The following is a 23,593-nucleotide window of genomic DNA, read 5'->3' as shown; positions in this document are numbered from 1 at the left end:
AAACTGGACTATTTATCACCTTTCTTCTTTATACTCTCTTTCCTCTACATTTGTTCATGTTCTTTCTTTTTATTGGAATGTCTTCCCCTCCCTCTTAATGTTATTCTCAAATCATATCAAGCTAGCAAGTAATTACCATTTATTAAGGAATTATACTATGTACCAAGCATTTTGCAATTCAAATGATTAAAAACAGAATTTGTGGAGAATTAGATAGAGATAAAAAGCAGAAAGTACATTTAGGATAAGCCTTAAAACTATTAGAAGCCTCTTAGAAAATTAGACAGGAGTTTGGTATTTGGCAAAAGTAGCAGAAATTTTGTTTGTTATACTTTGATGTGTGTGTGTGTGTGTGTGTGTGTGTGTGTGTGTGTGTGTGTGTCTACATATATTAAAAGCATAAAGGAAGGAGCCAGTGAAAAGTGAATGGTCAAAGTTATCAGAGAGGCTGGCCAGGGAGGTAGTTATTGTGAGGTAACAAGTGGAAAAATCCCCAGCAAAGTTGGAGTAGTCAGTTTTTGAGAAAATGAGGGAAATATTTCCCTGTGAGCAAAATCTTAGGAACTGTTACTTCATTACCAATAGAATATTGATGCTGCATAGATATTCTCCTATTTAAAGATACAAATTAAAGTATATGGAAGGGTGGTCCTGTTCCTTGGGGAGAGAGAATGAGTTTGTTTCTTAATATTCATCTTTAGAGTATTTGTTCCCATAAGTTTAAAAAACAAGATGTTTGTTTCAACTTTACATATCTTACCACTTATTTAAGTAAATTTCTATTCATACAAATTGTCACATATGACCTAAACAATGCTATGCTTAAAAAAGCCCATGACTGTAAACCATTATACCTGTTTAATCTACTTTTTATTCATTTGGACAAATTTCATATTGTTCTTCATCTATCATTTATGTCACTATGTAAACAGTGAAATGTTGAACCACTTTGGAAATACAACTTTTGAAGTTTTATAAATCTGTAATTTGAGAATCATAGTCTTGACATTTAGATAAGTACATAACTAAACATCTCTATTAAAATGACAAAAAAGAAACAATTCCTTACCCTATTTTGCATAATTCAATAGATGTTGGCTCATCACTTGCACAAACCATCACAGCCCAACTAGCATGTCTTCTGACTTCATCATTATTTGAGTGTAGCAATTCCACAAGTGGTTCAAGTCCACCTGCATGTCTTAACTAAAAATGGGGGATGGGGAGAGAAGTAAGTCAAATATTTATTAATCTTTTAAAATAATTTTTTCTTCTAACTTTCTAACTCTATTGAGGGTATTATCATTCTTCTAATCAAAGATCCATATATCAAATCAATTGAAGCAGACAGAGCCTTTAACAAAATGCAGCAGCCAATTTATGTTAAAAATAATAAAACTCATAGGAAAAAAGTTACTTTTCCTTCCTTTAATCAGAACCATTTATTTCAAATTAAGAACCAGCATAATTTCTCAATAAAATCAGAAATACTAGCTATAGAAATAATCCAAGAAAAAAGAAATCAAGTGATTAAGCATAAATAAAAATATATTTTCAAACATAATACTTCTTAAATAATTAACAAGAAACAATACTTTTAGCAAAATAGAATACAAAACATGTCTTTAAAATATTAATTAGAGTCAGTGACTCTATTTTGGGGACTCAGTTCCGGAGTTAGCTTGTTCCCTTCCTATTCAATTATGGTTCTAGTCTAATTTCTATCTTGTGAGAAAATTTTATTCAATTGTGGGAGGTGTGAGAAAACATTTTTGTATTGTTTGAACATAGCTCTCCATGGCTGAGAAACTGGAGCCCCTTGAGCTGCTGTTAGTTTATGCTGACTCACTCACATCTGAAGATTGATACAAGTAGTTTTCTCACAATTATGTATCTCAAGTACCTTATATGTCTTATCTGAAAACTGACACCACAGTCAGTTATTATTTCCATTTTCCTCTGATTGAATAGAGAAACTTTGAAGCATGGGATACCACTTTTTCTGATTTCAGGGAATTGTACCTGTTCACCCTTCCTCTCCCAACTTAGAAAAGACTTAATCTTTCCTCCAATTAGAAATCAGATTATCTTTTTTTTTCCCCTAGTTGATTGTCTTCTTTTAATTAATTGATATTATTTGATTGTTTTTAATGCATAAAAATTCATCTCCCCCTGAATTTTGGGTCCTGGTGCCAGTTTGTTATATAATTGATTTGCATTGCTTAATAAATCAATATTCAGGAAACTTGGATCTTTATTTCCTCAGTTATTTCATCTTTCACTTGCCACATTAAAAATGTTCAAGAAAACAATGTGGAATTAAATAAGAAGAATAACTGATTTTTTTTTTTATTCTGTGACATATAATTATCCTGTTATTATATTTTTGCCTTAGGGAAGTTAATGAAAACAAGAAAAGGACAGATATTTACAAGGGAAAAATAACACAGGGAAAAAGCTGCAAACAAAATATTTGCCCAACATATTTGGCTGGACAAACTGACATACAACAAATATGGTGGAATAACATTAGACCATAATGAAATTATGAAAATTTCAGAGAAATATGGAAAGACTCATATGAAGTAATACAAGAATGCGGAGCCAAAAGAATCACATACACAGTAACTACAGCAACAAATTAAGTGAAGAAAATAACAAAGGGCAACAAAACTCAGATTAAGGAATAGCTGAGATTAATAGAATGCTTTTAGGTTTTTAAGCATAGTTTTACATTTTCTTATTTAATTCACCTGACAACCTGATGAAAAGATCCTGCGGATAAGACTCACTTCCACTGTAGTGGTGAGGGAAATAAGATAGAAAGATTAAGTGATTTACCTCTGGAAGCACAGCTAATATATATCAGAAGCTCTCAGGATTTGAACCCAGGTTCCTCCTGACTCCAAATCCAATGGGTCGGACAGTACTCCCTCCCTCCAAAGTTACAAAGACAACAGGAACAAAAGTTGTGTGCTTTCATTGTGATAAACAAATGTTAAACTATAAAAGATAGTATTGCTTACTCTTGTAGGCAATAGGGTGTAATGAAGAGAGTAGTGTATTCAGGGTTACAAAGATCAAGGTTCACATCCTGAGTCAGAAACTTATGATCACATGCATGACCCTCAACATTCTCAGGCTCGATTTCCTTATCTCTAAGTTCTTTACAAAGTTTTTGTGAGGATCAAGTGAGATAATATATGTGCTGCAAAATTTAAAAAGTGCTATATAAATGTCAGCTATTAGTGTAATTACTGCATAAAATGTTTTTGCTTAACTATATTGGGGGAAATTAATTTACGGTAGAAGTGTCTGGGATGATGCAAAATATATTGATGCATCATAATAATTTCATAATAACTACTCACATGTACACAATGTTTTCCTTATATACTTTGAGGTAAGTAGAGCAAGTATTATTTCCCACATTTTATAGATGGTAGTGCAATTAGTATTACTTCTGTTGTAGAGATGTTTTCCATAGAAACAATGGCAGAAATGATGGAGAAATGATGGCTAGGTTCCCTCAAAAAAGTCCATTTAGCCAATAATATAGCCCAATACATAATACATTTATGAGGAAGAACAGAATGCAAAATTATCAGTTAAATGAAGAAAGCAATGAAATTGAGGGTTTTTTCAGTCTTGAAGTAAAATTTAAATAGTAAGAGTGATATTTTCCTAATCAAGAAAGATGAATAAGGTGAAAGACAATATATGCATGAGAATATATATATGTATTCATATGCATATGCACAGAGAATGTGCATTTACATATATATGAAAGGAAAGTATGATTGTATAAATATGCACATGGCTGTAATGTGCATGTGTGTATAAACACTCACACACACACATATACAAATTAGGTGAAGTGAACTTAATTGGCCAGAGGAAAAGTAAAGTTCATGAAATGTACATACTCCCATTAAAGGGAAAGAAAGGTGATGAAGATATACTGCTCCTGACAATTCATCCTTTTTATCATTGTTGCTAAGTGGGAAAAGGAGAGAGAAAAGCTGGGAGGGAAGAAGCTTGAGTGGTTGTTGTCAATGTTTTCAATTTGTCATTCTGGAATATATGAGATACTTCTTTAAAATCTGCAAAACCCTTGCCTGAATGACCTCATTTTAGACCTGCTCATAACCAAAATATTCACAGCCCAAGTAGTGTCTGCATGTGAAGTAGAGTGAAATCATTTAAACTCTAAGAAGAATCCAATAAGATCTATTTAACAAGATGAAATCCCCAGGGTATTTAAGGAAAGGCTCCACAAACATAGCAGCAAATATTAAAAAACAAGTAATAACAAAAACCAGACTGAAGAATGATCAAGAAATCTAAGGAGAAATTACAATAAGTGCAATTTGCTAATTTAATGCAAAGAGCCAAAAGTCTGTGGGCACAGGGGAAAGTTTCCAGCTAGAAAAGAATGGCCTGAGAGGAAGCTTTCTAGCTTCATGACCAAGACAAGCCAGCGTGTTCCTGCAGCTCTATTTGGGACTGGGAGATGGGATTTGAGACCAAGTTCTACCAGGGGTCCTCAGACTTTTTAAATAGGGGGCCAGTTCACTGTCCCTCAGACTGTTGGAGGGCTGGACTATAGTAAAAAGAGCAACTTTGTTTTGTGGGCTTTTAAATAAAGAAACTTCATATCCCTGAGTGAGGGGGATAAATGTCCTCAGCTGCCAAATCTGGCCAGCGGGCTGTAGTTTACGGACTAGGGTCTCCCATGTTGTACAATCAATTCTAAAAATCTGGGGGCAGCTAGGGGGTGCCACAGTGCATAGAGAACTGGAGCTGAAAGGAGGATGCTTCAACTTCTCAAGTTCAAATCCAGCCTCAGACAGGTACCAACTGTGTGACCCAGGCAAGTTACTTAACCTCTTAACCTGATTTACCTCAGTTTCTTCTTTTGTAAAATGAGCTAGAGAAGAAAATAGCACAGTTCGAGTATCTACACCAAGAAAACCCCAGATAAGGTCACAAAGAGTAGGACATGACTGACAATGACGGAACAACAAAAGTATATTATTATAACCCAATCATAAGCAATTAGTATGTTTTAAATGATTTAGGTCTGTCTTTATATGTGTAAAAAGTATTTTGTCATTGAACTCCTTAGTTCTTGGTCAGTCTTGGTCAATTAGTCAGTGGATAAACATTTGTTAAGTGCCTATTATAAGGCTAGGCACTGTGCTAAATTCACATACCTGTGCCTTAAATATTGTATATATTCTGTAGCTATTCTAAGTGGATTATTTAATCAATCCATCAATCAATAAATATTTATTAAATAATTTACTATGTGCCAGACAGTGCTGGGAATATAAAAAGAGGCCAAAGACAACTTGCAGGGAGCTCACAATCTAATGGTGGAAAACGGATGCAAACATATGTACAAACAAGCTCTAGATAGAATAGGAACAGGAGCTAACAGAGGGAAGGCACCAGAATTAAACTCGGGGATATACACTTGATCTTGCCATCACCTGTAAGTATTCTGCTTCTATGAACTCTGAAATTCCTTTATCTGATCTCAATCTATGGTCGTTATACCTTTTCACACTATTGATTAGTCAGACACATGCATCTCACAGAAGTCCAGCTCTCTCCCCTCTTCCAAACCAATCAATTCAATTCAATAAACATTTATTTAGTGTCTATCGTGTGCCAGGTATTGGACTAAGCACCAGGCTACTAGAAGAGGTGAAAATAGTCCCTGCCCTCCAAGAATTTACAATCTAATAGAAAACATTCAAATAATATATATGAAGCAAGTTCTATACAGGGAATGAGGAATAAAATGGGAAATAAATAAGAGGGAAACACTGGAATTAAGAGGGGTTAGGGAAAGCTTCCTATAGAAAATGAGAATTCAGTTGGGACTTAAATGAAGCCAGTGGCTGAAGATGAGGAGAGAGACCATTTCAAGCAGGGAAGACAATCAGAGAAAATGTCTGGAGCTGAGATGGTCTTGTTCATGGACTAGCCAGTAGGCTAGTGTCACTGGATTGAGTAGAGCATGTAGAGGAGTAAGAATTAAGGAAAAGAAATAGGTATTTAGAATATAAAGGGTTTTGAATGACAAAAATATTTTGTATTTGATCATGGAGACAATAGGGAGGCATTAGAGTTTATTGAGTAGGGAAATGACATGATTAGACTTTCATTTTAGGAAATTCATTTTAGCAGCTAATCAATTGGAGTGAGAGGTAGGCTGATCCACCAGCAGCTCTTAAAGAGCTTCCAGTTGTGGGAATGGGCAACTAAAAAATCAATAGCAACTTTGGAGAGAACAGTTTTGGTGGAATGATAACGTTGGAATCTGAATTGTAATGGGATAAAAAGAGAGTAGGGAGAAAGAAAGCAGAGGCACCTATGGCAGACGCCTTTTTGAGGAGGTTAACCACAAAAGGCAGGGAAAAAAAATTGGGCAGAATTAATGAGGAGGAAAGAATCAAATGAGGGATTTTTTTTTCACTTTAGGGGAAACATGGGTATGTTTTTAGACAATAAAAAATGAGCCATCAGAGAAGGAAAGACTGAAAATAATGGAATGGGATCCTTTGAACAAGGAGAGGAGTTGTTAAGGAGCAAGAACACGTGGAAGAGGGGATGGAGGAGGAGAAGGCACTCTCCTGAATGATACATGAGAAAAGGGAGACAAAAGGGAATTCATGGGGAATGACTCCATTTTTTTCTGTAAAATATGAGAACAGGTTTGTGATTTTCAGCTGAGATTTTGAGGAGCAGGCAGCAGAGTATAATGAGAGAAAATAGATTTCTAATCAGAGGATATATGTGTTTGATCCCTGGCACTCCCATTTACAATCACACCTTATTTTCCTCCTAAGTACATTGTGGAAAATCTCTAAGGTCTCTGCCAGCTCTTAATTCTATGATTCTAGGTATTTAAAAAAAAATTATGTCAGTCTCTAAGTAGATACTGAACAGGTAAATTGAAATGAAGAATACAAAAATTGTCACCTCAATTCTTGCTTCAGCATCACATGCAAGGGCAGCCACCGTGAGAGCTGCTTTACTCTGGACAAGGGTGTTGGAAGAATTCAGAGGATGGATGAGAGCCCGCATAATGTCGAAGTTCTGGATTGCCAAGCGCAGGGCCTCCTGGGTAGCCATGTTGGTCAGCACCGTGGCAGCATTGGCAATGGCATTGTCTCTGTTACAGCTTAAGGTATTTATTAAGGATTCAATAGCACCAGCTTCAGCGGCAGCACTGGTAAATGCACAAAAAGAGACATCATGATGAAAATATCTTTAGAATGTCATATTGAATGGTTATATCAATGAAGTGATCATTTTATTAACACCAAACACAGACTAGAGTCATTGATAACAGGATTTTCAAGTTTTTCAGATACAAATTCATTGGAACATCAGTTCTTTCTTTTAGCTGCTTTTATCATGGAAAATGTACCATGTGGATTTCTATTGTCCAGTATTACTATGAAGTGAGAAGAAAATTCTGTGAATTTGCCTAAATTCTTAGGCATTAAGGAATAGCACCGACATTTCTCTTAAGGAAACAAAGAAATTAATATCTACATGGCAAAATAACTAATTATTATTCTCAAACTACTGACTAATCACAGGCAGAAACGAACTCATTTCAAACCACCAAATCTTATTTTGCAAATAGGTTCTCTGATTTAGTTGCGTGTTTAATAGATTTAATCAATGACATACATTCAAATTAAATATTGTTATTTTTGTGATGTTGGTCCATCCACAAGTGCCAAATTTTAAAGTTTCTTGTTTCTTATAAACTGATTGATCATATAGGTAATTATTAAACACAAAGGACATTTTCTCACATTGTTGAAAACTCAAAATCTTCTTTTAAGGAATTCAACTTCAGTAGTCTTTATTTTCATTATTTAAAATTCAGGAAACAGTAAAATTATGAGATAATTAAAAAAAAAATTTGACCAGAGAAAGAAAAGTTTAATTTTATTCTTTAAAACTGAGGATAATTTTTGCATTTAAAAAGTATTTTTTTAAAATTACATGTAAAAAAAGTTATCAACATTTGTTGTTTGTAATATTTCAAGTTCCAACATTTTCACACTCCCATTTTCCCCCTTCTTAAGACAGTAAAAAATCTAATGTAGATTATACAAATTCAAACATGTTAAATATTTATTTCAACATTAGTCATATTATGAAAGAATAGTCAGAATAAAAAGGAAAACCACAAGAAAAAAAAAGTGAAAATAGTATGCTTCAATCCGAATTCAGACTATCAATTCTTTATTTGAATATGGATAGCATTTTCCATCATGTCTTCAGGAATTAATTTTCTTAGATCATTGTATTGCTGAGAAGAGCTAAATCTATCAGTTGAACATCACACAATGTTGATGTTACTATGTACAATGTTTATCTGGTTCTGCTCACTTCATTCAGTACTAGTTCATGTAAGTCTTTTCAGAGTTTTTTTTTTTTTTTTTTAAACTCCACTGGCTCATCATTTCTTATAGAATAACAGTATTCCATTACATTCATATCCCACTTGTCCAGCCATTTCCTAATTGATGGGCATTCCCTTAATTCCAATTCTTTGCCACCATAAGAAGAGTTGCTATAAATATTTTTGTACATTTGGGTCCTTTTCCCTTTTTTATGATCTCTTTGGGATACAGACCTGTAGTAGTATTGCTGGGTCAAAGAATATACACAGTTTTATAGCCCTTTGGGAATAGTTCCAAATTGCTCTTTAGAGTGGTTGGATCAGTTCACAAGTCCACCAACATTGCATTAGTTTACCAAATTTCCCCACATCTTCCCAATATTTGTCATTTTCTTTTTCTGTCATATTAGCCAACATGATAGGTATGAGGTGGTACTTTAGAGATGTTTTAATTTGCATTTCTCAAATCAATGGTTTTTTTAGAACATTTTTATGGAATTATAGATGGCTTTAATCTCTTTATCTGAAATCTGCTCGTTCATGTCCTTTGAAATTGATCAATGGGGAATGACTTTATTTTTATAGATTTAACTCAGTTGTCTATATATTTGAGAAATAAGGCCTTTATCAAAAACATTGACTGTAAACATCGTTTCCCAGTTTTCTTCTTTCCTTACAAAGAATAATTTTTAAAATATTCCATTCAATGATATTCAGAATATCTTACCTTTAATAAGAACAAAAGCCTATCTTTTAAAAATCAACATTCTGCCACTATGGCAAGAAGGCATTCTTTATCTCCAAAGAATTCAAATAAATATCATTTAGAAAATAATAGTGAGACATATAGTATCTGAGAACCAGATGCATCATATAACCAAAAAGAAACTACAAAGAAAAGGAGTAAAAGATATCAAGAAAATGTATGATAAGAAGTTAGGCTGGTCACATGGCAAAGGCAAGAGATGAAAAGCCAGGGTTCTCTATTGATACTTTTGTGATGTAAGAAAAATGCAAGAGATTATGTTTTAGCCCACTAAGTGGATTCCCTATGCTGACAGTAGGACTTGAATTGGAGTTTTATTAGATGGATAGGCACTGATGAATTGCAGTCTGTCTCACTGAGGACAGCCAAATTGATGAAATTATAGATCTGTTTGATCTGTTTGAATATTTAAGTATTATTGCCTTTTATAATAGCCAACATGAGGTCTAAAAGGTTGGGCTTTGTTCTTAAATTATGGGAGAGGTAAAAAGAGTCAAAAATTAAATATGACCCTTTTATGAAAAATGTATCAAGTTTTTAGATGAACATTATATTGAACACACTTGGATAACAATTTCTTCTGGTTCTGTTTATCTTTGGCCAAATTCATTACATACACACTCTCTCTCTGTCTCTCTCTCTTGTCCTTTCTATACATATAGTCATTTTTTTCATGTTCATTTGGACCATTTCATAATATTTCACTTTCTTCCTGTTTAAATGTTTAAGTTGATTTAACTTGGATAAAAATATTGTGAAGGGAGAAATCATATTCAAGTTCCAAAATTTTCACCCTCCCTTTCTTCCCCCTTCCTAAGATAGCAAGAAATCTGATATAGGTTATACAAATTCAAACATGTTAAACATATTTATTTGAACATAAGTCATATTATGAAAGAACAACCAGATCAAAAGGGAAAACCACATTACATGTAGTTTCTATATTTCCCTTAGCTGTCTCCCCATGTAGAAGGTCCCTTGGGCAGCATTTGACTTCCATTCTTAAAAATTGAAATTAACATTATTATTTCTCTTTGCTTTTATTTATGATAACATACAATACTTATATATTACATCAGCTTATATGGTAATCAGGTATATTTTTAAATAAAAAATTTGCTATCTTCAATATATTGTCAATTAAAACAAAAACTTTAAAGAACACTCTTTATGTACATTCTTTTGACTACAAAATAGATTTTTATACCAGCTCAAAAATCCTTTTTTTTCTTTGGAACATATACTTGGCACAAGCAAAAATATGATTAGAGAAGACAATATGAAATAATTAAGCACATATAAGTTAATATACAGTGAAAAGAAAAAGTAAACTAAGAGAAGGTGACTCAAGTGATTGAAAGGACCAGAGATGTCTTCTACAGAAGATGATTTTTGAAATGGATCTTGAGAGAAGGGAGAGGTGAGAAAATAGAGCCTTCCAAGCATGGAAGAAAATTAGTACAAATTTTGCCCACAGAGGTGGGCAAAAAACAGTCGAAGCAGCCTGATATTGCCATGAAAGGGAGTCAAGTGTGAGAAGACTGGGAAGCCAGGAAGAGGGACAGATGGTAAAGAGCCTTAAAAGCCAAATAAGACAATTTGCTTACTTCTTTGGTAAATTTATTATGCTTCTGTAAAAAATTGTTTACTGAAATATTTGTTTTTATTAAGGTCACAATTTTTTAAAAAGGAAAAAATTAGAAAATAAAATTTAGAAGAAAAATTTCCATTATTAGTTTCTCCAGTTTTTGAAGAATGTTATTATATAGTCAAGTTCAGAAATTATTAATGACTTGGCTTTGTATAGATAAAGAGCTGAAATACATTTGATCAAAGTCCCTCATCACCACTATATAATACCTTTGTATAAACTTGGAATCTGGTTCCCAGACTTATCTATTCTTTCTTGTCCAGATGATATTGAACACACTTGGATAACAAGTTTTTCTGGTTCTGTTTATCTTTGGCCAACTTCATTGCACACACACACACACACACACACACACACACACACACACATACACACACACACACACACATTCTATATACACTATATCCATTTTATTAATATGTGATGCTACTTCCCTCAAACCTCGATGCTACTTTACCTCGAACATATTTGCCTAGCTCATTTAAAAAAAAAATATGGTAAATCCTTTCAGACATGGGTCTCATACTAACAAATTTCTCTGCTTTCTATGAAGTCATTTACTTCACTGAATTGAAATCTCTAATCTGGCTTGCTAGTTAACCCTAGCTTTTATTGTTCTGTAGTGCTTAAAGTTAAGAGATAAGGTGCTAAGGATCACTACTTTTGTCAATCATCTTAGTTCATTTTTTAAACAAGGGTAATATTTTGAACAGTAAATTCATTGAACTGATCAGTTTTAAAGCACGAAACAACTAATTACCCATATTGTAATACCATATTTGCATGGACTAGCTTGGTATTTAGAATCTTGTAACAACCAAGGTGTAGAAAGAACACTGTCTGAATTATATACTAATACAAACTGTGGATGATGATTTCCTTTAATAGTATATGCAGGGAAGCAGAGTCAAGATGGTAAAGGTAGGAACTTGCCTAACCTCTCCCCAAACTGCTCCAAATTCCTTTCAATAGTGACTCTAACCCAATTTTAGAGCATCAGAACATCCCAAAAGATAGTAGAACATTTTCCAGCTGAAGGCAACTTAGAAGTTTGCATAAAGGATCTGTGACATCAGGATGGGAGACCAGTATGATCCCAGTGCAAGCTTTGAACATTTCTGGCCCTAGATCCCAACCCCAGCCTAACCTCTGAATCAGTGGCAGGACTGGTGGTTTCCAGACCTCTCAGCCAAGAAACACCGAAGAGAACATGAAAGGTCAGCAGAAAAGGTCTGTGGAACCAGGGTGGAAGCCCAGCACATAATTCCAGCCCAGGTCATGACAGCACAGCCCTATCCCCACCTCAGTAAGATGGGACCTCTCAATCTGAATCAGGAGCAGTGCTTCTGGAGTTCTCACTCTAGAGACACCAGGGAAGACTTTAAAGGTCTGAAGACAGGATTTATGGTCTTGGGGTGAGAGTCTAGTGGGCAGTCCCAATGCAGCTGCATCAGCACAGCCCCGGCCCCAGCATCAGCAAAACAGGACTCTGTGACTTTGGCATGCTAGATTTTACAACTACAGAGGGTTGGGGAAACTCTATAAATAGCTCCAGGATAGAAAAGAGGGCTTGTATAAAGGTCCAAGAAGGATCTCTAAAAACAGCTGCACAAAACCCCTGAAGATTGGAACAGTGCATTCATCCCCCTGAACACAAAGTCCTATTTTAAACAAAACGGTAAAAGAGCAATAGGCTAAGAAAATGAGCAAACAACAGAAAAAGATTCTGACCATAGAAAGATGTTATGGTGACAAAGAAGATCAAAACACACACTCAGAAGTTAATAAAGTCAAAGCTCTTACACCCAAAGCCTCCAAGAAAAATAATAATTGGTTTCAGGCCATGGGAGGACTTAAAAGGAATTTTGAAAAATCAAATAAGAGAGACAGAGGAAAAATTAGGAAAAGAACTGAGAGTGGTACAAAGGAAATACAAAAAGCTAATGAGAAGTATGTCTTTTTTTTTTTTTTTGAGGTGGTACGGGTTAAGTGACTTGCCCAGGGTCATCCAGCTAGGAAGTGCTAAGTATCTGAGGTCCTCCTGTATTCAGGTCCTCCTGACTTCAGGGATGATACTCTATCCACTGCACCACCTAGCTGCCCCAGAAGAATGTCTTTAAAAATTGGCCAATTTTGAAAGGAGGTACAAAAGTTCACTGTAAAAAAATTCCTTAAAAATCAGAATTGAGCAAATGGAAACTAATGACTTTATGAGAAATCAAGATATAATAAAGCAAAATTTAAAAATAGGAAAAATATGAAATATTTCTTTGGAAAAACAACTGACATGGAAAATAGATCTAAAGAGATAATTTTAAAATTATTGATCTGCCTGAAAGTTATGATAAAAAAAAAGAGCCTGGACATCATCTTTCAAGAAATTATCAAGGAAAACTGTTCTATATTCTAGAACCAAAGGGTAAAATAGAAGTAGAAAGAATCTACTTCCTGAGAGAGATCCTAAAACGAAAACTCCCAGAAATATTATAGCCAAATTTCAGAACTCCCAGGTTAAGGAGAAAATATTGCAAGTATCCAGAAAGAAACACTTCCAAGTATAGTGGAGCCACAGTCCAGATAACATAAGATTTAGCAGCTTCTACATTAAAGGACTGGAGAGCTTTCGAGCTAGGATTACAACCAAGAATCACACACCAGCAAAACTGAGTATAATCTTTCAGAGGAAAAGGTGGATATTCAATGAAATGCAGGATTTTCAAACAATCATGATGAAAAAATCAGACCTAATTGGAAAATATAATTTTTAAATACAGGACTCAAGAGAAGCATAAGAAAGTAATCAGGAAAGTATTATCATAAGGGACTTAAGGTTTATCCATTTACATTCCTACATGAGAGGATGATACTTGTAATTTATTTTTATTATTATCATTATATATAGTGTTACATATAATATAATACATGTATAATTATATAACTTATAATATCTATAATTATATATGTAATATAATATATAATTATATAATAACAATTGTATAATTATATAATATTATAATAATTATATTAATAACAATAGATATAATATATATTAGAACTTTCTCATTATTATGGCAGTTTGAAGGAATATGTAATAGATAGAGGGCACATGTTGGAGTTGAATATGAAGGGGTGTTATCTTTAAAAAATGATGAAATTAAGAGGGAAGAGAAGTTTGTACTGTGAAAAAGGGAAAGGGAGTAATGGAATGGTTTTAGTTATCTGTCATAAAAAATGAGGGAAGCAAAAGCTTTTATAGTGGAGGTGAAGAGGGAGAGGAGAAGAGGAGTGAGTGAACCTTACTCTCATCAGAATTTACTCAAAGAGAAAATAATATGTGTACTCAGTATGGGTATAGAAATCTATCTTACCCTGCAGGAAAATAGTAGGGGAATGGGAAATGGTCAAAACTGACCCATGGGCAAAGTGAAAAGAGAGAAGAGAATAAATGGGGGAAATACAGAGCAATAGTAATTGTAAAAAGAATTTTGAAGCAAGTTTCTCTGATAAAGCTGTATTTCTCAAATATAGAAGGAACTCTCAAATATAGAGGGAACTGAGTCAAATTTATATATATATATATATATATATATATATATATATATATATATATATATATATATATATATATATATATATATATAGGAGCCATGCCCCAATTGATAATCAAAAGATATACTCTATGTCCAAAGGGCTATATATTCATGCATGTCTTTTGACCTAACAATACCAGTACTAATTAGGCATGAATACCAAAAGAGATTTTTTAAGGGGAAAAAAAGAAAAAGAATCCATATGTACAAAAATATTTGTAGTACCTCTCTTCTCTGGGCAAAGAATTGGAAATTGAGAGGATACTCACTAAGGAATAGCTGAATAAATTCTGGTATATATGACCGTCATTGAATATTGTTTGTTCTATGGGAAGTGATGAGAAGAATATTCATGGGGGAAAAAAAAACCTGGAAAATCCTTCATGAACTCGAGAAAAGGGAAACGTACTGTATACAAAGTAATAGCAATGTTTTGGTATGACCAGCTGTAAATGAGTTTGCTGTTCTCAGCAGTAAGTACAATGATCCATGACTACTCTGAAGGACTTATAATGAAAAATGAGGGTTTTTTTTTTTTTTAAATTAGGAAGAGAGATCTATGTCTTCTTTCACAACATGACTTTTATGGAAATGTTTTACATACCTTCACATGTGGTTTCTTAATGCGGGTTGGAGAAGGGATAAGGGAGAGAATTTGGAACTCAAACATTTAAAAATGTAAAAAGAATATTTTAAATGTAGTGAAAATAAATTAAATGATTTTTTAAAGTATACTCAGATATTCACAATACAATTGCCATTACAACATAATACTCAGATTGCAGACTTTCTTTTTAGGCATGTAGCCCAATTAAATGGAACCACAATTGAGTTTGGAATTAGAGAAACTGAGTTTCAAATCCTCTTTTTTCATTATAATCCAACTTCAGTTTTCATAATGGCAAACACTGAGGTGAATAGTCCCTCTTCTCAAAAGCTAATCATTAAGACATTCAAAATTTTTTATCCCATAACAAAACGAGACTAATACAGAGAAGGAAGAGTAGCAAATGTGTTTATACTCTAAAATCTTGAATTAGTATATATGGTATTAAAGAAATTGTGAAAGGACAACTAGCATTAAGATGTCTTCCCCACTGTTTGAGGGAGAAGGGTATGACTCTTAAAAAGAGAGCTTTATATTGTTATGTTACAGTATAGATGTTAAGCTTGGGTGTCATTCAACACTGAAAATCATTGTTATTAAGACAGTCAATTGAAGCCGGAGAAAATAAATCCTTTCCTATGTATTAGAAAAAAAGGTCCTTGAATCTTCCTACATATCCTTGAGACTTGTTAATATGATACTTTTCATCTTGTCTTCCTCCAGTGCCTAGTACAGTGCCTTGTTCATATTGCAAATATAATTGCAAATGAAATTGAAATTCTTTTTGATCTAAATATTCAAGTTTGATACAACTCTTAAACAACCTGATCTAGAAGAAAATATATTTTCCTTCATGTTAATTGGTTAACTGTCTCATCATAAAATAGAGAAAAGGCCAGTGTGTTAGAATATATAACAAATAACTTTTATGGTGTTTCTCCTTCACATATTTTTTTGTATTTAATCAATATGAAATCAGTCTATTTTTCTAATATGCTTTACATGAAAATTATCTCCATTTCATTAGTGGTACTATATGAAGGGCAAAGCAAGGGTATGTTATGTATATTGAATACTAAGATGTATTAAACCAGATAAGAACAACAAACAGTGTTTTATCAGAAATCCAGATATTTATAGCTTCTTCATTCTTTACATTAAAAAAAAAAGACTGGAGTGTGAACAAAACGCAATTACAAGAGGACTTCTTACTCACTGATAACAACTGAGAACTAGGTGCCTTGTGATAAGAAATTCTAGATGGAGAATATTAATTTCTTCTTATGAAGCATCTGATTCTAATTAAGTCTCCAGAAAGTTAGCTTTTGGAAATCTATGCTTAATTATATAAGACTTAAGTTTGATAATGACATTAATGTTTTAAATTTGGTACACTGTTAAATCTATTTTGCCTTTTAAGGTTCCTATATAACTTGTCTGTACAATACTATATAGTAACTGATTATTTACTGTTATTTATTATTACATAATTCAGTTGAGTTATGTTTTCCTTTGACTTACGTACCTCTCAAGATTACTAGACAATTCTTATGTTCTTCTTGTAGCCCTATATAGTACTAGGTAATAAATATTTGTCATAGTACTGTAAAGAACCTGGGTATGTGTCATTCCATTATAGGAATGAAGGCAATTTAGTTCTTTTTACCATTGGAATGTGTTAATAATTTTTGGAAATTTAGAATTGTATAGAATTACATTCTTATAATGATGAAGAAATGATTCTTATATCAACTGATCCAAACATTTCTTTAGATAATAAATTTAGAAATGCCTTTCTACTCAAATCAGTCATAATTACTGTGTCATCTGTGAATCCCTATAGGTTGCAAGAATTGAACTTCTAACCCTGCCCCCAAATTTATAAAATTGAACCACTAAAACCATGGGGGGAATTCAATCTTACATTTATATGCGAAACTTAAGTGATTTATAACTTACTGAAAAAGAAAAGACATTACTCTCTCTAGTGCTAAAATGAGGCAGAAAATTTTCAGAGTAAAATTTGTGTGACAAACATGTTGTAATTTCTTCCTCCACTACAGAAGATTGTTTTCATCCTTTATTTCAGGAAAAAAGGAGTCATCTCCTAAAAATTCATTCTATGGGATAACTACTTAAAAAAAAAACAGTTTTAAGTTAGGACAAAATGAAGTCAAAAGGGTAAATGGCAAGACCATTTTCCTGAATTTTTCTCTCTATTTTCTGGTCTCTATGCCCCTAAAAAGGAGCTGGGTAATTTTCTCAACTTGCATGGGGTATATCATACCACATCGCTCAGTGCTACACAGGACAAGGTATTTTCCTTTTACTGAGTTGAAATCAACTTCCCTGTCTATACTCATTGGCCCTTGCTTTGTTTTTCTTGGTTAAGCAGAATAAATGTAGTTTCTCATGTACAGGAGAATCGCTTAAATATTTTATGAGATTTTCCTGTTATAAGACTTTTCTTCTCCAGGCTAAACAACCCCATTTCCTAAAAATTTCTATTTACACATCATGGCTTTGACTTCCCTCCCTGGCAGATTAGGACACTGCAGGACTGTGAACAGTAGGAACAAATGCAGCAATTGACTAGGAAAGATTACCTTCACAGTTCTTCCTGCTGCAAAGATTGCTGAGGAGGGAAGTAATTCATTGTATTTTTATGGGAGTATTTAGCAGAAATAGCAAGTCAATGTATGGCAAATGATGTATATGAGATTACTTTGGATGCACAATGCCAGTGTATTGAGTATTGACTGAGTATTGGATGCAAGTGCTTCAATGATTCCCTTGTGTCTCCTCCACCTATCCTGCCATTATCGTATAATACCTATTAAAAACAATTAACATTTATGTAATGCTTATCATGTGCCAGATACTGTGCTCAGCTCTTTACAAATGTTACTTCATTTGATTCTCAAAACAGCCTTGAAAAGTAGGTTCTGTTATTATCCCCAATTTACAGTGGAGGAGACTGAGGCAAACAGATTAAGTAACTTGCTTATTTTCAGGTTCTCAGAACAGAGCTTTTTCTATTTTCACTTTGTCCTCTGATTCCAATTTTTAAGATCTGGAAAATTCTCATTCACGAATTCTTACAAAAGAAGACTCCACATTTTTGTATATTTTGCTTTTCAGTTAGTGCAATAATTTGTAAATTATTGTAAATTATTTCTCCTTGACACTTTTCCCAAGTCACCTTTAAAATGAGATACCATATCTTTCAGTACTTCATATCATATCAGTCATTTTTATCTAGCCCAATTTATTTTGACTAAAGTTTTACATCTCCTACACTACAATTATTCTCCTTCCATTTTTTCCCTCTAGAACGCTCATTTCCTTTCCCATTATTTTATTTAGAGCTCTCATTTTATTATTAGTCATTTAAAAACTCTTCTTTTATTCCTGGAATTTTATTAAAGCTAGTAGCAAATCTATGGGTTTTTTTGTTTTGTTTTGATTTTTTTTTTTTTTTTTTTGGTGAAAGCTTTGTAAATGATGTGATGTTATTTTTTCCCCTGAATTTATGTATTACATAACTCTGGCCAATATTTCTTTCTCATTGGTATTTTATTGTGTTTATTCATTTCCCAGCCTTACTTCTTGAGTGGAAATTTTTTTATCAAGGACAGAATTTTTGCACTTCCAAAAGGAATGAGGCAGCTTTGGTTTGTGTGTGTGTGTGTGAAGGATGGTGGTGGGGATATGGATGCCTTATCTGGAGCCTAGCTACTGAGTGAAATGTCCTTTAAATATTTTAGGAGCAGTTCAAGGCAATGGAGTTAACATTGTTGGTCTGATAGGAAGATACCGTAAGAGTGGATTAGGTAGGGATGGTCTATATACTGACGAAATCTGCCTCAAGTGGTCTTCACCAGGGTGGTTTGATACAAGGCACGCCAAGATCATTCCTGTCTTAGTTCTCATCCTGAAAAGCTTCAGGCTTTATGGGTCTTTGATTAGACCTTGTCTAGGTTCCAGAAAGCTAGTAACTGCATTTTCCTGTGTTCTCAGGTGAAGCTTTTCATGTAGAAGCCCACATTTTAGAGGTTGGGTTTTTCTTTTCCCCAGCTTAGGGACCTTTGGATCCTTATGATCTTTCAAGTCAATAAATCAAGAAGTATTTATGTTTTCACAAGTGGCTGACAATGGCTTAGCAAATACATTTGATAAAATGATTATGCCCTTGAAACAATCAGTATTATTTCCTGGGATAGTATTGATCTTAAGAGAAAAATTTAAAACCTAGATTGATAACTAGGTTGCGTAATTGATCAAAGTTATCTACATTATAAGCCATTGATAATGTCAGAATTCTTGTTACTAATCTTGGGCAGAGAAATTTGTACGAATATTTAGTTAACAAAAAAAAAAAAATCCTTTCTGTTACGCACAGTCGACAAGGTGTAAAATGTCTGCTGTTTTAGTGGAGAAGATGGTTTGTCAATTGTCAATATATACCATGTTCAATCATTAATAATATATTCGAACTGTATGATTACACAGTTCATTTGAAGTTGGGTTATGATTACATTGAATATGTCAAGATCATTTTGAGTGATAACATCCTTAAAATGAAAAATAAGAAGAAAATAAGAAAATTTTGTTTATCAATCCTTCACATCATAATCCATAATATTTAAAATATTAATTTAGGCATGTTGAAAAAAAATCTCAAATTAAATTAATTTGCATTACATTAAAATACAAAGTAGCCTCCTCTAACCTCATTTTACCCCTCCCACGCAATTTTTATATAAATCTCCACTAGAGGTCAGTATTAAGACACACTTATTTCCATACAGCTGATGAAATAAATTGCTTATGTCAGAAGCACAAATTATGGTATTAAAGAAACCATAATATAAAGATATTAACTATAAGACTTTTGTTAAACAACTTCATCTTAAAAATATACCAGTTATAAAAGTCTTTTAACCATATTTGCATATTTTTGTCATTAGAGGCATATTAACCTTAGACATCTTTGTATATTAATCCTATAGTCAATAAATATAGATGTTAAGATTACTCAGCCTGGATGATCACCGTTCACCATCTATTAAAATGTGGCCCAAGAGAAGGCTTTAATGTTGGGCTTTTGAAAAATCTACCAAGATTTCACTTGTCCTCTTGACAGGAAAGGTCTTAATCTACTGTAAATAGCATCTATCATTAATCCAATGTAAGATCTTGTTATAAAAATTAATGATCAAAAATGGTCATTCTACTTCATCCCAGATTGTAATCTGTAACCAAACAAGGACAGCTCCAAAGTTAAGGAATCATCTATAGAATAAAACAAATCACAAAACACCTATACAGCTAAGAAAGTTTTATCTTACATTACAGTGAAATTGTGTCTTTCTGGAAGGAGAGGGGTATATTCTACCCATCAGGCTCTCTTTTATTTGCAGAATACTTTTCTATTGATAAATCTTCTTCTTGCCCCCATCAATATGTCTTATAAATATACCATTTTATGATAGTTTAAGTACATACATAAACACGATGTGAATCTTTGAAATTAAAACAATTGGAAGTAAGCTTTCTAATTCTGTGCTTAATATAGAGAGATGTTAGCAATCCTAATGCAAAATGGCTACTCGCATATTGTCATTAAAGTACCTCTAAACATTTGTGTATCTAAATATAAACACACATGAGAACAGTTTTTGTCCTCTTGGACATATCTTCTTTCTGCTTTAGCACCTCGTATACCGCATAAAGCAAGTATTTAATAAAAATGTGTTGAATTGAATTGCTTTCTCTCTTTTTAAAATTTGACTATTTAGGGTATACATGGTATATCCATTTTGATCTTTCATCCGATGATCTTATCGCTCAGCTCTTTGTAAGCAAATACTTTTGCCTTAGTAGCAACATACTCCCAAGGGAAGAGCTCTGTACCTGTGGTATTCTACAAAGCAGTGGCACAAAAATAATCAATTAGCAAAAATTCACTAAATGCCCAATTGTATTTTGTATAAAATATATAGTACCTTTAAAAAAATCTGCCTCATAATTATTTTTCCTGTCCTTCAGTGAGCTACTGAAAACCCAAGTTAATCAGTTTGAGGTAATAGAATTGAGAAATAACAAGCTTTTTTTTTTTTTTTTCTTGTGGGATCATGTGTAAAAGTCTAAAACTGAATTCTGATCAAATCCAACAGATGGCAGTGATGTTATAAATTAATAACAAAAAATTCTAAAGGTGATGTGGCCTAGTGACTTAATTTGAAACAAGGTCTACAATGCTAATCATGAATGTTAAAGTCAGTGTGATTAACTTGCAGGAAAAGTAATAGGCAAATGTTTTGTAATTTTACAGAAAAAAATTTAGTTTTCCAAGAAATAACTTGGCCATTCCAAAGTACAGGAAAAAATTTCTCCAATAGGGTAATAAAGGAAACACAAAAGGATAAAGATAGCCACACCAATTATTTGACTACATCATTTTTTCTTCCAGGCAAAATCTCCTATTTTCTTTATCCTTCATTTTGTGGTGGCTGTTTCAAGTTCAATATTCCTTTCTTTCTGTTCACATTGTTTCACTTCTTTGAGGATTCTTGCAGTATCTAGAAATATTCTTGTATCATTTTGGAAAGGATGTGGCTTGCTAAAATCAGCATGATGTCACCTGCAAATAGAACCAATTGGAAGACTTCTTCATCTATGTGAAGCGCTTTCCTTTTTAGACTACATAGGACATTCTCCATGACTTCGGCAAGCATAAATCTACTTTTTTTTCTCAAGATAGGGAATCTCAGGGATTTCTATTAAAGAACTCCTGTTCATGTCCTTCCAGATGTTCACTACAAGGGGTTCAAACAGTGTGCTGGAAGCTTTCCTTGTTTTCTCCACATGAAGTTAGCAGCATATCACACAGATTATCCACTTCCTTGACCTCAACACATTATTAGTCCATCTTCTCTTCCTATTATACATTTCCCTAATTATTTCACAGGGAAGAAGACATTTAAAGAGAAACTTTAAGGTGTTGTTTTGCTTTAAACAAATGATTTTTTCATCAAATGATAAGCAAAATAGAATCTTATATACTCATTGATCTCCTCTTTAGCTGTCTATTTCTATTGCCCTGTTTAATGTTCATTTTTAATTCTTTAGAGACTAAGGTGTTCTAAATTTTGCAGATATATAAACACCACCAATAGAGTATTGTTATTCAAAAGATGGATCTTTGTTTCTGGGAAAAACTTGGGATAATTAAATTTTAAGGTAAAAAGGTAGTCCAGTTGATGCTCTTCCTCCTTTCTAATTCTGGATTCAGGTCATGGTATATCTGAAATATAGACAAGCCCAATAGGTTATCTACTAATCTAGTCATTAGATATTCATCACACATTTGGTCTTTCTTATATTGGTGATCAGATCAAACTTTTTATTGATTTCTTCCAGGTGGTTTTGCAGTGTTTCAGAGCTTATGACAACTTGCATAATGTCATTCACAAACAGGAACATCTAGAGAACCTCAGTCCCTTTTCAATTCAGGCTCTGCACTGACTAGTAGCAAACTCCTTTGGTAAGCATATATCTTCCTATATTATGTCTTATCTGATTTTTTTTTTTTTTACTAAAGGATCAATGAAAAGGACTATTTGTTGTATTTTTCAAGGAATTTTGAAAGATTTTGACATATGAAAGGGGAGGTGATACCTTGCTGAAAGATAGCTAGTGTTTTGTTATACAAAATCAGATGTATTTTCCCCATAATCATCAATTAGCAGAGTGAGATTTTGTATTCTTTACATTTTTCTATCAACTCAAAGGTGGTAAAGATGGGGTCCATTATAGAATATTGTTTGCTCATTTAAAAAAGCCTTCAATTTATATAAATGGAGAAATAAACTTAGTGGTTATTGATGGTTTTCAATTGCTTTTTTTTTTTTTTGGTATTAATATTTTTCTGACATCTTTAATATCTTTCCATCCTTGAAATACCTTGTGAATCAGTCCTTCCATATCTTCATAATTACACTGCCTCGAGCACAAATCTTGTAAACTTGGTCCAATCTGGTTGCTTTTATCCTCTTTGCTCTCTTTAGGATAGTGAAGTTAGTTCAAAGCATGGTGACTTGATAGTGAAAGAGTCTTTGATAGTGAAAATGTAGTGTTGAATTGTTTCAGTCAAGTCCAACTCTTTCTGACTCCATTGGAAGTTTTCTTGACAAATATACTGGAGTAGCTTTGCCATTTTCCTCTCCAGCTCATTTTATAGATAAGGAAACAGGCAAACAAGATTTTGAGACTTGCTAGTAAGTGTCTGGAGCCAGATTTGAATTCAGGAAGATAAAGTCTTCTTGATTCTAGGCAGCACTGTATTCACTGTCCCATAATGACTGGCTGACCACATAATGAAAATAGTTGGCTAGAAAATATTTTTTGCAGATCTTTTCCAATTGTCTTCTTTTTTTGTCTGTCTTCCCTTTTATTCTTAAAAGCCCCAATGGAGACTTTGGTCAGTTGAATCTTTGGCCAAGCTTTTACCTTCTATTACTTCTATTAGATAATGCTG

The 23,593-nt window shown here is 33.3% G+C and overlaps 1 protein-coding gene across 3 annotated transcripts in view; it reads right to left on the bottom strand.

Moving 5' to 3' along the window:
- The window catches only part of ARMC3 (armadillo repeat containing 3), a 146,714-nt gene that overhangs the window by 42,480 nt on the left and 80,641 nt on the right, over nucleotides 1-23,593 (bottom strand). For all 3 annotated transcript variants that reach the window (XM_052000803.1, XM_052000805.1, XM_052000804.1), the window contains 2 exons: nucleotides 6,994-7,243; nucleotides 1,070-1,206 (listed from right to left, as the gene is read on the bottom strand). In XM_052000803.1, coding sequence (XP_051856763.1) covers nucleotides 1,070-1,206; nucleotides 6,994-7,243 — 387 coding nt within the window. The remainder of the gene's footprint in view (nucleotides 1-1,069; nucleotides 1,207-6,993; nucleotides 7,244-23,593) is intronic.

The sequence above is a fragment of the Antechinus flavipes genome, chromosome 5 (assembly GCF_016432865.1).
Source record: "Antechinus flavipes isolate AdamAnt ecotype Samford, QLD, Australia chromosome 5, AdamAnt_v2, whole genome shotgun sequence".
NCBI classification, from domain to species: Eukaryota; Metazoa; Chordata; class Mammalia; order Dasyuromorphia; family Dasyuridae; genus Antechinus; species Antechinus flavipes.
Note: the sequence above shows the minus strand (reverse complement) of the source record. Positions and strands in the feature narration are given on the sequence as shown.